Source organism: Pleurodeles waltl, chromosome 2_1 (assembly GCF_031143425.1).
Source record: "Pleurodeles waltl isolate 20211129_DDA chromosome 2_1, aPleWal1.hap1.20221129, whole genome shotgun sequence".
NCBI classification, from domain to species: domain Eukaryota; kingdom Metazoa; phylum Chordata; class Amphibia; order Caudata; family Salamandridae; genus Pleurodeles; species Pleurodeles waltl.
Window position 1 is genome coordinate 640,091,795 of NC_090438.1, and position 12,668 is coordinate 640,104,462.

The 12,668-nt window shown below is 46.8% G+C and overlaps 1 protein-coding gene across 1 annotated transcript in view; it reads left to right on the plus strand.

Annotated features, from left to right (window-relative positions):
- PKD1L1 (polycystin 1 like 1, transient receptor potential channel interacting) overlaps positions 1-12,668 on the plus strand; it is a 1,079,023-nt gene that overhangs the window by 556,724 nt on the left and 509,631 nt on the right. The window contains exon 32 of the mRNA XM_069216140.1: positions 4,653-4,848. Coding sequence (XP_069072241.1) covers positions 4,653-4,848 — 196 coding nt within the window. The remainder of the gene's footprint in view (positions 1-4,652; positions 4,849-12,668) is intronic.

Below are 12,668 nucleotides of genomic sequence, written 5' to 3' on the forward strand. Positions count from 1 at the left end.
TATTTTAACGTCACTATTCAGGAGGGAGATGGGTCTATAGCTACCACAGTGGAGAGGGTCCCTCCCTGGTTTGGGTATTACCGCTATCACGGCTCTGTTAGAGATGGATCCTAGGGAGCCCGCTTCGCAGGCCTTTTGGAGGGCCACATGGAAGGAGTCAGTTGCCTCTTCTCCTGCCCATTTGTAGAATTCTGCTGGGAATCCATCTTCCCCCGGGGATTTATGCTAGGGGAGATTGGTTAATACCGTTCGTATCTCGTCTTTGGTAATCTTTCCCTTTAATAGATCTCGTCCTGCATCAGACAATATAGGCAGGTGCGCTTCATCCAAGAAGGACTCTATTTGTTGGGTACTAGCCACTGATTCTGGGGTGTATAATAATTTGTAAAAGTCAGCAAATTCGTTCACTATTTCCTGCGGTTTTGTAAGAATCTCCCCTGTAGAGGATGTAATAGCAGGTATCGCCTGTGCCGCTTCAAGCTGTCGGAGCTGTGCTGCCCGTAGACGCCCAGCTTTTTCGCCTTGTTCATAATGGCGAGTTTTGAGCCATTGCAGTGTGTATTCTGCTTTTGATGCGTGTAGTGCCTTCAGGGCTTTGTGTGCATGTTCTAGTTTATGGTGTGTGGGTAGCGTGGGGCTAGTTCTATAAAGACGGGTGAGAAAAGAGATCTGACTCTCGAGGTCTCGCTGTCGTTCCTTGGCCATTTTGTTCACCTGAGCTGAGTCTCTCACCATGCTTCACCTAATGGTAGACTTGGTCGCTGCCCAGAGCATTCTTTGGGGAGAAACTGAGCCTTTGTTGTCTTGCATGTATTCAGAGACATGGGCTTGGAGTTGCTCCTTACCCTGAGGTGTTTGGTAGCGGTGTGTTGCTAGTCACCAGGGTTTGCGGCCCCAGGATGTAAGGCCTAGGGTCAGTGATAATATGACGGGGCATGATCCGAGAGTGCTGTCTCCAGGATCCGTGATTCCGCCACTGTGGCTACCTGTGATTGTGAAGTGAGAAAGTAGTCCAGCCGGGACTGGGTACCGTGGACCGGGGATAGATAAGTGTATTCTTTGTCTTTGTCTGTAGGATGTGTTACTCTCCAATGGTCAACCAGTCCGTGGTCCGATATGATGTCTCTCAGTAGTGCCCTGTCGGGATTGTTGCAAATGTCTATTGGTCGTGTCTTGTCTTGGATAGCATCAGGAGCTAGGTTCCAGTCTCCATATATCGTGAGGCTCCGATCTCTACTAGGAGGCGGTTGAGGTGGAGTTAGAATGGGCATAGATATTACCCACGCATAGTGAATTGTCCCCTATCTTTAATTTCGCAAAGGCGTACCGTCCCTCCTGGTCTGTCCATATCCGAGTTACAGTTATGGGCAGTGTTTTTCGCAGTAATAGCACCACTCCGCATTTTCTGTCCGGCTCAGACTTCAACTGAGAGGGGTTAGGGTACCTGTCCGTCGGTACATTGCAGAATGTTCTAGCTAAGCGACCTGAACTCTGACCGGTTCTAGCTCTCTGCTTCCAGTTACCAGTCCTTTGCAAGGCGTTCGAATTCTCCATGTTCAGAGCGAGCAAGGCCCAGTGAAACTAGGCCTCTGGTACGGCTAACTTAAAACTATTGAATTAATACAAAACATAGGTTAGACATCTCATAATGATATATTAGTACATTTTTCTCATATGTTTTTCATTTTTTCGCATATTTTGTTATTTTAGTACACCTGGTGATCACTCCCCGAGGGTACATTTCTAAACAAGCACATTATTTTCTACTAATAATTTCTCTATGCATTTTTCTCATTAGTATACACACATATAAGTCATTAGTGTTTTTTTAATTAACATATCTGCTCCAACATCCCCTTAGGACACGGATTAGTGGTATAGATCTTGGCAGAGGTGTGTCTCTAGGTCATAAGCAATGGGCATAGAAGTCACTATGTAGTGGATTTGCCTCATGGCTCTTTCTAGGAGAGATTGGGCTGCTCTTCATCATAACCCCACAGTGTCCGGATAGCTTATGAGTAATAGTGGTTTATCTTCCAATGTTGGCCAGCGTCTGCATACACGTCATAGGGTCTAACTTTTCGATGAAGGGATTGTACGCCTTAGGCCTACCTCTCCTCCAGCAAAAGGTCTGCATTGTTAGGCTTTAGTATTTAGTCTGCAGGCTGTAGAAAGGACATTGTTTGTCATAAGCTGCGCGGTGGGCTCGAGGCGATGAGCATGAGTTTTGGAATGTAGAAAACCTTGAGGAGGTGGGTCTGTGGCTATGATGTGTTGGAGCATTGCTCCTGGATATTGCCCGGTCTCCTTGGGGTGGTGCGCAGGGCCGGGAAGCCGGTTTCAGAATACTGCTGCCTCAGTTGGGGGGAGGATAGGGCTTCAGCGGCGAGCGGGATTTGTCCCTGTCTTGGAGCTGGGTGAGATTGGCCACTGCCAGTAGTACCTGATCTCTGTCCTCCTTAGGCAGAGAGAGTTTGCTATGATCTCTTCCCCTGTGGTGAGAGGTGGGTTTTTCTTGTCGGTGGGACTCTCGGGGGCTCGAATGAGATATAGGTGGTGTGGAAGTTGTATTTGGGTTTACCGATCCAGAGGTTGCATCCGTGTCCATATGTTGTGTCACAAGCGTGTCCAGGAAGTGTCGCAGGTCCTCGATCAAAAAAGTCTCTGGATTTACCCTGGCTGGTGATCCACATCCGTGCAGGCTCAAAGAGGCCGTATTTTATGTCCAGTTGTCGAAGTTGGGGGCAGAAGGAGAGAAACATTTTGCGTCCATCATTGGTTTCTTTAGAGAAATCCGCTGCCATGCGTATCTCGTGCCCCTCATGACTGTATGGCCCGTGGGTGCGGGCTTCGGTGAGGAGCTGGCATACCTGCTCGTGTTGCATGAAGCAGGCAATAAAGGGGTGAGGCCTCGCCGATCCTTTGGGTCGTTATGGGCCCATTCTGTGTGCTCTTTGGAACTCCAGTGGAGGGTCAAACGCGAGACCTGTGATCACTGGAAAGGTTTGGCGAGGAAATAGTGCAATGTTTGGATCTCCTTGTTCTTCCGGGAAGCCCAAAAAACTGACGTTTCTTCACCTCCGATCCTCTAAGTCTATTATTTTACTGCGTAGGAGGAGAAGTTCTTGGCCACAGTCTGGGACTACATTGAGGTGGTCCTCCATTGTTGCAACTCTCTGTTCTAGCCCCTGGACTCTGTGGTGGAATTTGTCAATATCCTGTTGCATGGTTTTGGTCTCAGCCACCAGGGCTGATATGTTAGCGTCCATTCCCTCTAATCTGCGACCCACCGTCATTATTTCCTGCAGGATTCGTTCCCTAATGGGTGCCTGTCTCAGTTCAGAAGGGGCTGTTGTGCGGTCTGGGGATGGTGTTCTTCCTGTTTCAGCCATGGTGCGGGGTTGTTGTATCGCTTCAGAGAATAGGAGTTGTCGTGTGGGCTTATTGGCAGGTTTATGCGATTTTCCTGAGGGCATCCCTGAGCTGGTTGCCAGTGTTCCAGTGTTCTGACTGGCCCTCCCACGTTAGCGGTGCTGTAATGTGGCATTGAAGGGCCGGTGAGTAACCACTAGGCATGGGGCTTTAGTTTGTAGGCTTTTTCACACTGATGGTGACTTCTACTGCTGTTCTAGGCCTGATTCAAGCATGTGATTTCCCCCCCCCCCCCCCCCTTTCTTAGTTTCTGGTATTGGGTATAACAGGTGCTGTCTGCCAGGCCTTCTCCTGCCCACTGGACGAGTTGATGGAGCCAAGAACCACCTCTAGGCTTCTCCTGGTTAGCATCTATGGGGCCCTCCCGATCCCTGTCCTCTCAGGCCTCCGGTAGGCATGCCCTCTGGTACATTGAGGGAGGGGGGCGGGATGGGGTAGCAAGGCTTAGGTACTGTGGGACGTCTCCCCCGTGCCTGGATCCCCAATCACTGACACTGTGCTTCTGTAGGCCGTATCTTGTCTCCTGTACATGCTGTCCGTGGTTTGCAGTGTTGTGGTGTTCCGCCCCTTAGGCCTCGCACGCAGTTGAGCCAAATCCGCCGTCTTAAGGTTCCGTCCGTGGCATCGTTCCGCCACCCGGACGGTCGAGATTATTCCCGATGATGTTACGCGGCCCCCCGTCACTCCCAGTCTCCGTCACGGCCGTTTGGGCCCACCTGCGCGCGGAGGTCCTTCTTCAAGCGGCCATCTTGAGCCACGGCCAGACCACACACCCCAATATCTCGATCTAAATGAAATACAACTACAGTCATTTTGTTAATAAACTAACGTCTTGAGTGGGATGCACCACAATGAATTATTTTTTTCAGGTTGTTGAACTTCTACACAAAGATATAAGGCCTACATTGTTTTGCTAAGATTCCATCTGGTTACCTGCTGGCACTTAACTTACTGATATACCCCCCATCACTGTCAGCTGTTATATGGTTTATTTCACTTTCTCATATCTTTAGAGAAGCGTGTTCATTCGTCTAATTAGCTTAACTCATGCTTTAGTGTGTCTTAAGTTACATTTATCAATGGAAGCGCAACGTCAAGCAGGTCAATTTTGTAAAAATGTATAGTACTGTCCATTTATGTGAAGAGTTATGTCGTTTCCTTGATGTATTAAAAGCATGGTAAATGTGTACTAAAAGCTAAAATGTTTTTTTAATCTGCAGGTATTTTCAAAGTTTGAAAAATCTTTCAGTGCTGTTGCTAATGGGAAATCATATTGAGATCAGGAATTACATCACACTGATAACCACAGTTCTTAATCGCTTACATACAGAGGAGAACAAGACCCTGCATGACTTGCAGTGCCAAACGAGAAACACCTTCATCGCCTCTGTTTGCAGCTTGTCAGTCCAGGATCAGGTACAAAGCAATTTTTCTCTGTGACAATAAAACTAACCACATGCTGCATCTTTGATTTATTGCATCCTACGTTGGTAAATTTGATAAAAATGCATTCTTATGAACCCCTAATCGTAAAAGAATAAGCATTCTGAATTTTGTTTTGATTTAAACCTGACACATATTTGCAATATCTAAAATCAGGTACATTTTCTTATATTGTGTAGGAGTCGAAAATAAGAAAAATACACTTTGTCACCTATACTGAAGCAAATTGACCACATTTATGGATCATTGCACTCTAATGAGTAAGAGGATTGGTTGGGAAACGCAACTCATAGCTTCTATGACTGGGATATTGCCAAGCTGCTTGAAACTGAAACTGTCAGTGATGAGTGTCACTCTGTTGATGCATTACCATTTTGATCCAAAATAAAGATAAAAAAACTTTTCAAGGCACATTCTGAGATAAAATCCCATATTTGTCATTTGAATACTCTAAAATGAATCCTTGAAATTATTTAACTTACTAGTAATTGCATTACTCCAGTTCTACTTCCGCGTTCCCATCCATACATCATCAAATGTGTCCACACCCTGGAGACAGGCACCCCTCTGCCAACCTAACGTAAAACAATATAAATGTCTTCCGTACAGTGCATGGTGTTGTAGGATCGCCTTTACCCAGAAATCTTGTGAGTTGATTACCAAAGCACCCAGTAAACTGCAGTCCCATCAGAGTATAGAGCCGGGAGGATGGGGTCTCTGGGACAAGAAAGGAGAATATGAATAATGGGAATACCAGCTGAAGCATTACCTTCTCATTGCTTTCCCATTCACTATATCATGAAGATAAAACAAAGCAGGCAGGACTGGCATTGATTGACAACCAAGGTAGCCAGCCAGGAAGGGTAAAGTTCAGACACAAAGGATGAAGGGCAAAACCCAAAAGGTCACAAAGTCCCAAGTGCCAGTGCAAAAGCAAGCCAACATCCACAAGAAGACCAAAAGGCAGAAGGCACAACATATGCACTGGGAGCAGAAGAGGCCCAAAAAAAGGCAACACCCACAATAGCAAACTACAGGAGGCAACATGAGAGCCAAGAAAAAGAAGACCAGAGGCACTAACCCATACCAGTGATGCAGGGAAAGAGCACAAAGGGATCTAAAGACAGCAGCACAGATACATTCCTGCAAATTAGGCACTCCTTAGCTGAAGCAAAAATGAGAAGACACGGAAGAGAATGTCACCAAACCACAGCACCTAAAGGGGACGTTGACACTTCTAAAGTAACATCAAATGAGAAGGCTCAGATCTGGAACAGAGGCTCTCAAAACAAAAACCCAACCCTGAGCACCCTTAAATTTGCAGCTGAAAAACAGGACACTGGCACTAGCCACACTTGAAACAGGGCACAAGAGCACATCAGCCCGAGCAAGATACCATAGGCAAACCAAAGGGGAAGCCAAAACCAGATCCCAACAGTCACAGACAAGACAGCAGACCGTTGTCCAACACTCAGTCCAAAGGAACAGACCCATATTGATAGGTAAACAAGAAGGCATGCAATGGTAAGCAAAGAAGTCCCACGGTGCTTTGATGTTGAAGGGCCAAGAAGAAAGATGCTAAGAAAAGACAGCCCATATAGTCTTGTGCCCATATAATCGCATGCCAACCAAGGCAGCCCATATTGGATCCTATGCCCAGCAATAGAAAGAGGAGGGAAGGCTTCAAGAATTGATCAGGGCACCTAAAGGGCCAAAACCCCATACCAAAGACCAGCAGGAAAGGGCATCCACAAAGGAACCAAGTATACAGAAGCAAACAGTGTCAAGAATAAGTCACCAATCTGCAGGCCCACAGAGAAAGGAGAGAAACCAGGCACAGACCGCAGAGCCAAGACCCCGACTGCGACCATACAACGGTCACGCAAGAGGCCATATCAATTTTGCCACAAAGGAAAGGAATATCCCAGAGTGAAGCAAGCCAAACCACCAGGGAGCAAGGGGTTTACCTCAAACAGGACAAATCTCCTCCCTCCCCCAACACCTGTTAAGGTCAAGTCCCAGTGAGAATACATGGGACAGTCCACCACCAAACTCCCTGCGAAATAAGTAGGGTGGGGCAAGATAAACTAAAAAAACAGAAGTTGCACCAGAAAAAAAACAAATGGCAAAACGAGGAGGCCAAAGTGCCCAATACTCTCAACTCCCAATATTTGTGAAAGCAATATCAAAATCCAGGCCTATAGTCTGGAAGCATCACCAGTGAACACATGACTGTCGACCACAGTCTCCATATCTGGAGGGGAGTACATCCATAGGAGATCCAGAGGCACAAGATACCCAAACAAAAGAAGGCAGAGGTGACAGTCTGGAGTAATAATGACCTTCCTTTCACAAGAGCCGTAAAGTGTTAGGGGAGTAGAATAGACACCCTCCAAAAACCCAAGCACAAAATAGGGAGGGGTTAGGGGGGCCTGCCAAAGTAAGAAGGCAGAACCAGTCCCCTAGCCACTCCAAGCAGAACCATCAGGGAAAACCTTACGGCAAGACCAAGAGAGATGAGTGGAGACAGAAAGCCAATGAGGGTAGTGTGGCATACCTTGATACAAGTGCTCACCTGCTGGGCCAGGCTTTACAAAAGCAAGAAGTATAGGGAACAGCACAATGCCAAACAAAACCCAAAGAAAAAAGTGGCCCATAAGATCCAACCTACAGAACATGATGCAGAAGGAGAGCCTTCTCGCAAAACAGCGTGGAGGACAAAGGAAGCAAAAGCGCAGTGGCACAGCACATACAGAGGATGCCCAAACTAAACGTGACCAGTGTATTTGTGTCAGCCCACCAACAACTTGTGCACCAAACAGAAGTGGGGCGGTATCAGAATGGACCAGAGAGACAAATCCCAGATCTGCAAGTACTTAGCCAATTAGCAATGCACACAGAGCAGGCGAGACCATGCTTACAAGATGTTAGACCTGACAGCCTTAGGGTGGTCTTCCCCCAACGTTTTGCCTGCCTCTCTTAATTTTTCTGAACTCGTTTTTGCGGGTTCTTAGAACTCTAGCACTGTTCAGCAGTGGAAAAGTACACAAAGTGTGTGTGCTCTTTCCCCTAAACAAGGTAATATTGGTTCTTACCCAATTGGTATTTTTATTAATGTACTTATAAGTCTCTAGTAAAGTGCACTACAAGCCTGTAAATTAAATGCTCCTAGTGGGCCTGCAGCACTGGTTGTGCCACCAACATAAGTAACTGTAAAGATTCACCACACGGTTAAGATTATTATTGTGAGGTTTATTCACATCAAGAAACCTTTAGCCATCCTCTGAAGTCTCGCCCTTCAACTCTCTTCTCAAGATTCCTCTCTAGTCTGAGTTCTAATTCCATATTACATGAGAACATTCTATCAAATCAGTCAACTCTACAGTAGCCCCTTAGCCTTGTCTCAGGCCTGACATTGCAAGGCCTGTAAGGGCAGTTTACTGACACCTCGACTTGGCATTTAAAACCCCATGCCAAGCCATAACCTCCCCTTTTATTACATATACGTAACCCCCAAGGAGACCCTATGTGAACCAGAGGACATGGACTTTTAAGTTTTATATGTCCTAGTGTGAAAAACTCTCATAGGCATTTTTCACTACTTTGAGGGCTACTTCTCTTATAGGCCAGCATTGGGATATCCTTATTATACCTTTAAGCTGTAATTCCTGATCAGAAAGGAGGAGCTACATCATGTTTCATATCATTGGAATGGTAATGGCAAAGCCTCTTTACTGGCAAAGTCAGATTCAATGTTGGTATTTAAGAAAAGCCACTTTTAGAAAATGGACATTTATATGCTCTTACTGCTCTGTGTACCTTACAGCCTGTATCTAATACCCATCTGGGCTAGGTGACAGTTAACCTTTGTGCATTACCTTCAGACCTCCACAAACAGAGGCCAATCAACTGCATCTGCATTCCTCTGCATACAGATAGCCTGGCAGACAGGATTTGGTTGAAAAGGAACTGGTGCACTTCAAAGCCACTCTTTGAAGTCTTCCCCACTTTAAAAGTGCTTTTGAGTACAATTACTGGGTCTCTGACCACCTAGAATTGGGCACTTCTGGATCTGAACCTTTGTCAGAATGACTGCTGTGCTACTCAAAGGACTCAACCAGATTTGTTTTTGTTTTTTTGTTTTTGAAGGGCTGCTTTTCTGCTTGTTGCCCTGCTGCTCCCTGACTCTGCTGGAATGACTCTGCTTTCCCTCCAAAGTGATCTCCAAGGCCTTGCTGGCTTGCCCCTGTTCTCTTGCAGTCTCAGGGACATCAAAGATTGCCTGCAACACTCCTGGTGCTGCTTGAGTCTGCCTTCTCTGAGTCTCTCCCTTGCCTGAGGTCCCTCTGCAAAGTCTGGGCCTCAAAAGTGGGTTCTGCAGTTGATTACTGCATAAACCAATGCATTGCCTCGGGTGTGTGAGAAATTTTGCTGCATCGCTTCATCGAGGCCGACGCAGAGGCTGTTTGATTGCGGATTCACAGTCTGTGCAGCCTGACGACAATGCTCTGCTTGGCTCGACGACAACGCATCCCATTCATTTCAGCGGAGGCTGACGCAGTGAACCAACTGCGTGGAAAATACCAACGTCAGTGCTTTGCTCCATTCAAGGTATTGTTTCAGGGGACCCTGCATGGGTTATGTAGCCGGACTAGCCTCCGTCATGGTTGGCCTGAATTTGGGATTTGCTTTGGTCCCTTGCGACCTCAAGTAACCTTTTGAGCACTTGTGACTTCTAAGCACTATTTTGGATCTAATCTTAAAATCATATCTCAACATCTACTGGCTGGATCTTTGTTGCTTCGGTCTTGTTTTACTCAGATAACTATTTTCTATTTTTCTGACCTGTTGTGGAGTCTTTTTGTGGTGTTTTCACTGTGTTACTGTATAAGTTATTGCACAAATACTTTACACATTACCTTCTAAGTTAAGCCTGCCTGCTCTGTGCCAAGTTACCATAGGGTGAGCATGTGACCATTTAGGTGTGTTTTGACTTACCCTGGTTAGGATGGTGGTCCCTACTCAGACAGGAGGCATACCTCTGCCAACTACAAACCCAATTCCTAACAGAAGAACACACAATACTGCAATATGTCAAATTCTGAACCATATAATTAAGAAATGGATAAGGGAGTAAGACTGCTAGTCCCAGAACGACTGAGCCAGAGCACAATACAATTAGAGCCAAAGCCCAGCATGTACATTGGGGAAGATGAAACCCAGCCCACTGCCCAATAAAGGAGTGTAAACCTAATCCTACATCTATGCACATTAAGGAGGCAGGGAAGGATAGACTAAAGATCGGAACCAGCACTTAATAGGCCATAAACAAACACATATTGGACATGAGATTGTAATCTAGGGCACGCATCTAATAATTCCAAGTCTAGCATGGAGAATAGGTGGAAGAACAAGACTGGTTTAAAACTATCTCACACCCAGCCAATAAAAGGATGCACACGCCTTTTTACTGTCAAAGGATGCTCTAGCACTCCACACTGAGCAGGCATACTCAAACCCCAAGCTGAGTGGGGTGCCATTAAAGGGCAAAGCAAACATCAAAACCTGCACTTCTTGGTTCCAAGAAGCTCAGAAAGGAGATAGGGATACGCACAGCCTTTGGGCAGAGAGGTACTACATACAGCATACAAGGTCCCTAGTCAAGCAGGGAGCACAGGCGAAGGCCAAGACCAGCTCACACCCGTCACATAAGTGATGGGTGTGAGGCGGGGAAGAAGAGACTCACCTTTTTGTCACTGTAGAGGGCCCAGTCCTACACAGAAGGCAAGGGTGCCACATCTTCAAGCTTAACAGGAAGTACATTGAGAGCACTGTGGTCTAGCTTTCCTAGTCCAGGGCTGCAGAGTAGTTATCTACAAACCTACCACATCGCAAGGCAGAACAAACCCAGCACTGGCCACCAAGCCCATTAGGAAGAGCAGACCAAATTTGAAAGGTAACCCATGACACAAAAAACAGACCAAGCAGAGGGTTTGAGCTACATCGCCAACAAGACAGGAAACATCCTTAAAGCCTGAAGCACAGCAGAGTGGGAATCCCAGGCCCAGTCCTTACCCTAGGAAGAAAGTGTTTGGAAGCACTCACCTTTCCTTTATAAAGTTGAACTTTAGCACTGCTCACAGTCTGGCATACCACAGCTGCAAGACCAGCTGGAATCACATTTATGGAAGGCCCACACCAAGCCCTTGTGTGGAGAATCCGCTTTTAATGGCAGAGACTCAACGTAACACCAGGAATCTTGGGAATCGCTGGCACACCACTTAATCCCAGACAATCTCAGCAGGGAGTATGAGGCACACAATTGCCAAACATGAAGCAAGAGAGGAAAACAAGATAACACTTCACAAACGTCAATCCCAGCAGGGAGCATAGCTGGAAGCCCATGCCCAGCACTTACACTGGGCTGAGAAGGGAGGGTGAAAATATCTGTCTTTCGGCGATGGGTCTCCAGCATCACAGAAGAAAAAAGTACACTCAAGCCCTATGCTCAGTTGGAAGTGCACACAAGAGAAAGCCCATCCCAGCAGCCCCAGGAGGTGAGAGGAATGCACATACATCAAATTGACAGCAAAGGAAAACAAGCATTGGGAAAGCCAATAGTTCTCGCCTAGACAAGAGCTATTGGCTTTGGCAATGTGCATTTTTCATGCTGTACACCAGTGTGGCTGCTATTCAGCATGGCTAAAAGGTAGTGACATGGATTGTTGTGGACTGGGGGAGTAGTGTCCTAGAGTGGGTTTGTTGGAGTAGAGTGTGAGAGCAGAGTGTCAAAGTTGAGTAGAGAGGAGTAGAGTTCAGTGGCAGAGAGTGTCTTAGAGTGCGGTGTTGTGGAGTGGGGTGGATTATGGTAGAGTGGGTTGAAGTATATTCAAGTAGTGGGGTAAATTGGAGTAGGGTGGGGGATTGGTTGAGGGTAGAGTGGGGTGGAATGGGGTGGATTAGAGTGGGTGGACTGGATGGGGTGCATTAGATCGATGTGAGGTGGATTGGATTGGGGTGGATTGGAGAGCAGTAGATTAGGCTGGATTTGGGTGGGTGGATTGAATTGGAGTGATAGGACTGGATTGTATTGGGGTGGGGTGGTTTGCATTGGAGTGGGATGTGGTTTGCATTAGAGTGGGATGTTTTGGAGAGGAGTAAATTAGATTGGATTGGAGTGGGTGGATTGGATCCATTGGATTGGAGTGGGCTGGAGTGTAGAATGGGCTGCATTGGAGTAGATTGGAGGATGGTGTAATGGAATGGGCTGGGTTGGGTGGATTGGATTGGAATGGGGTGGACTGAACTCAGGTGGGGTAGGGTGGATTGGGGTAAAGTGGGTTAGACTGGAGTAGATTGGATCAGAGTGGAGTAGGGTGGATTGGAGTTGTGGGCTCAATGGGGAGGATTGAAGTGGATTGAAACAGTGTGGGGTAAATTGGATTGGGGTGGACTGGACTGGAGTGGGTTGGATTGTATTTGGATGGGTTGGATTGGGGTAGAGTGGGTTGGATTGGGGTGAGGTGGATTGGAGTAGAATGGATTGGGGTGGGGTGAACTGCTTTGAATGGGGTGGGATGGGGTAAATGGAGTGGATTGGACTGGAGTGGGGTGGATGGGATTGGGGTGGAAAAAACTGGAATGGATTGGCTTGCAGTGGGGTGGATTGGATTGCATTGCAGTGGGGTGACTTGGACTGAGTGGATTGGATGGATTGGGGTTGATTGGATTGAAGTATATTGGATTCGGGTGTGGTGGATTAGAATGGGGTGGATTGGAGTGAGGTGCTTTTC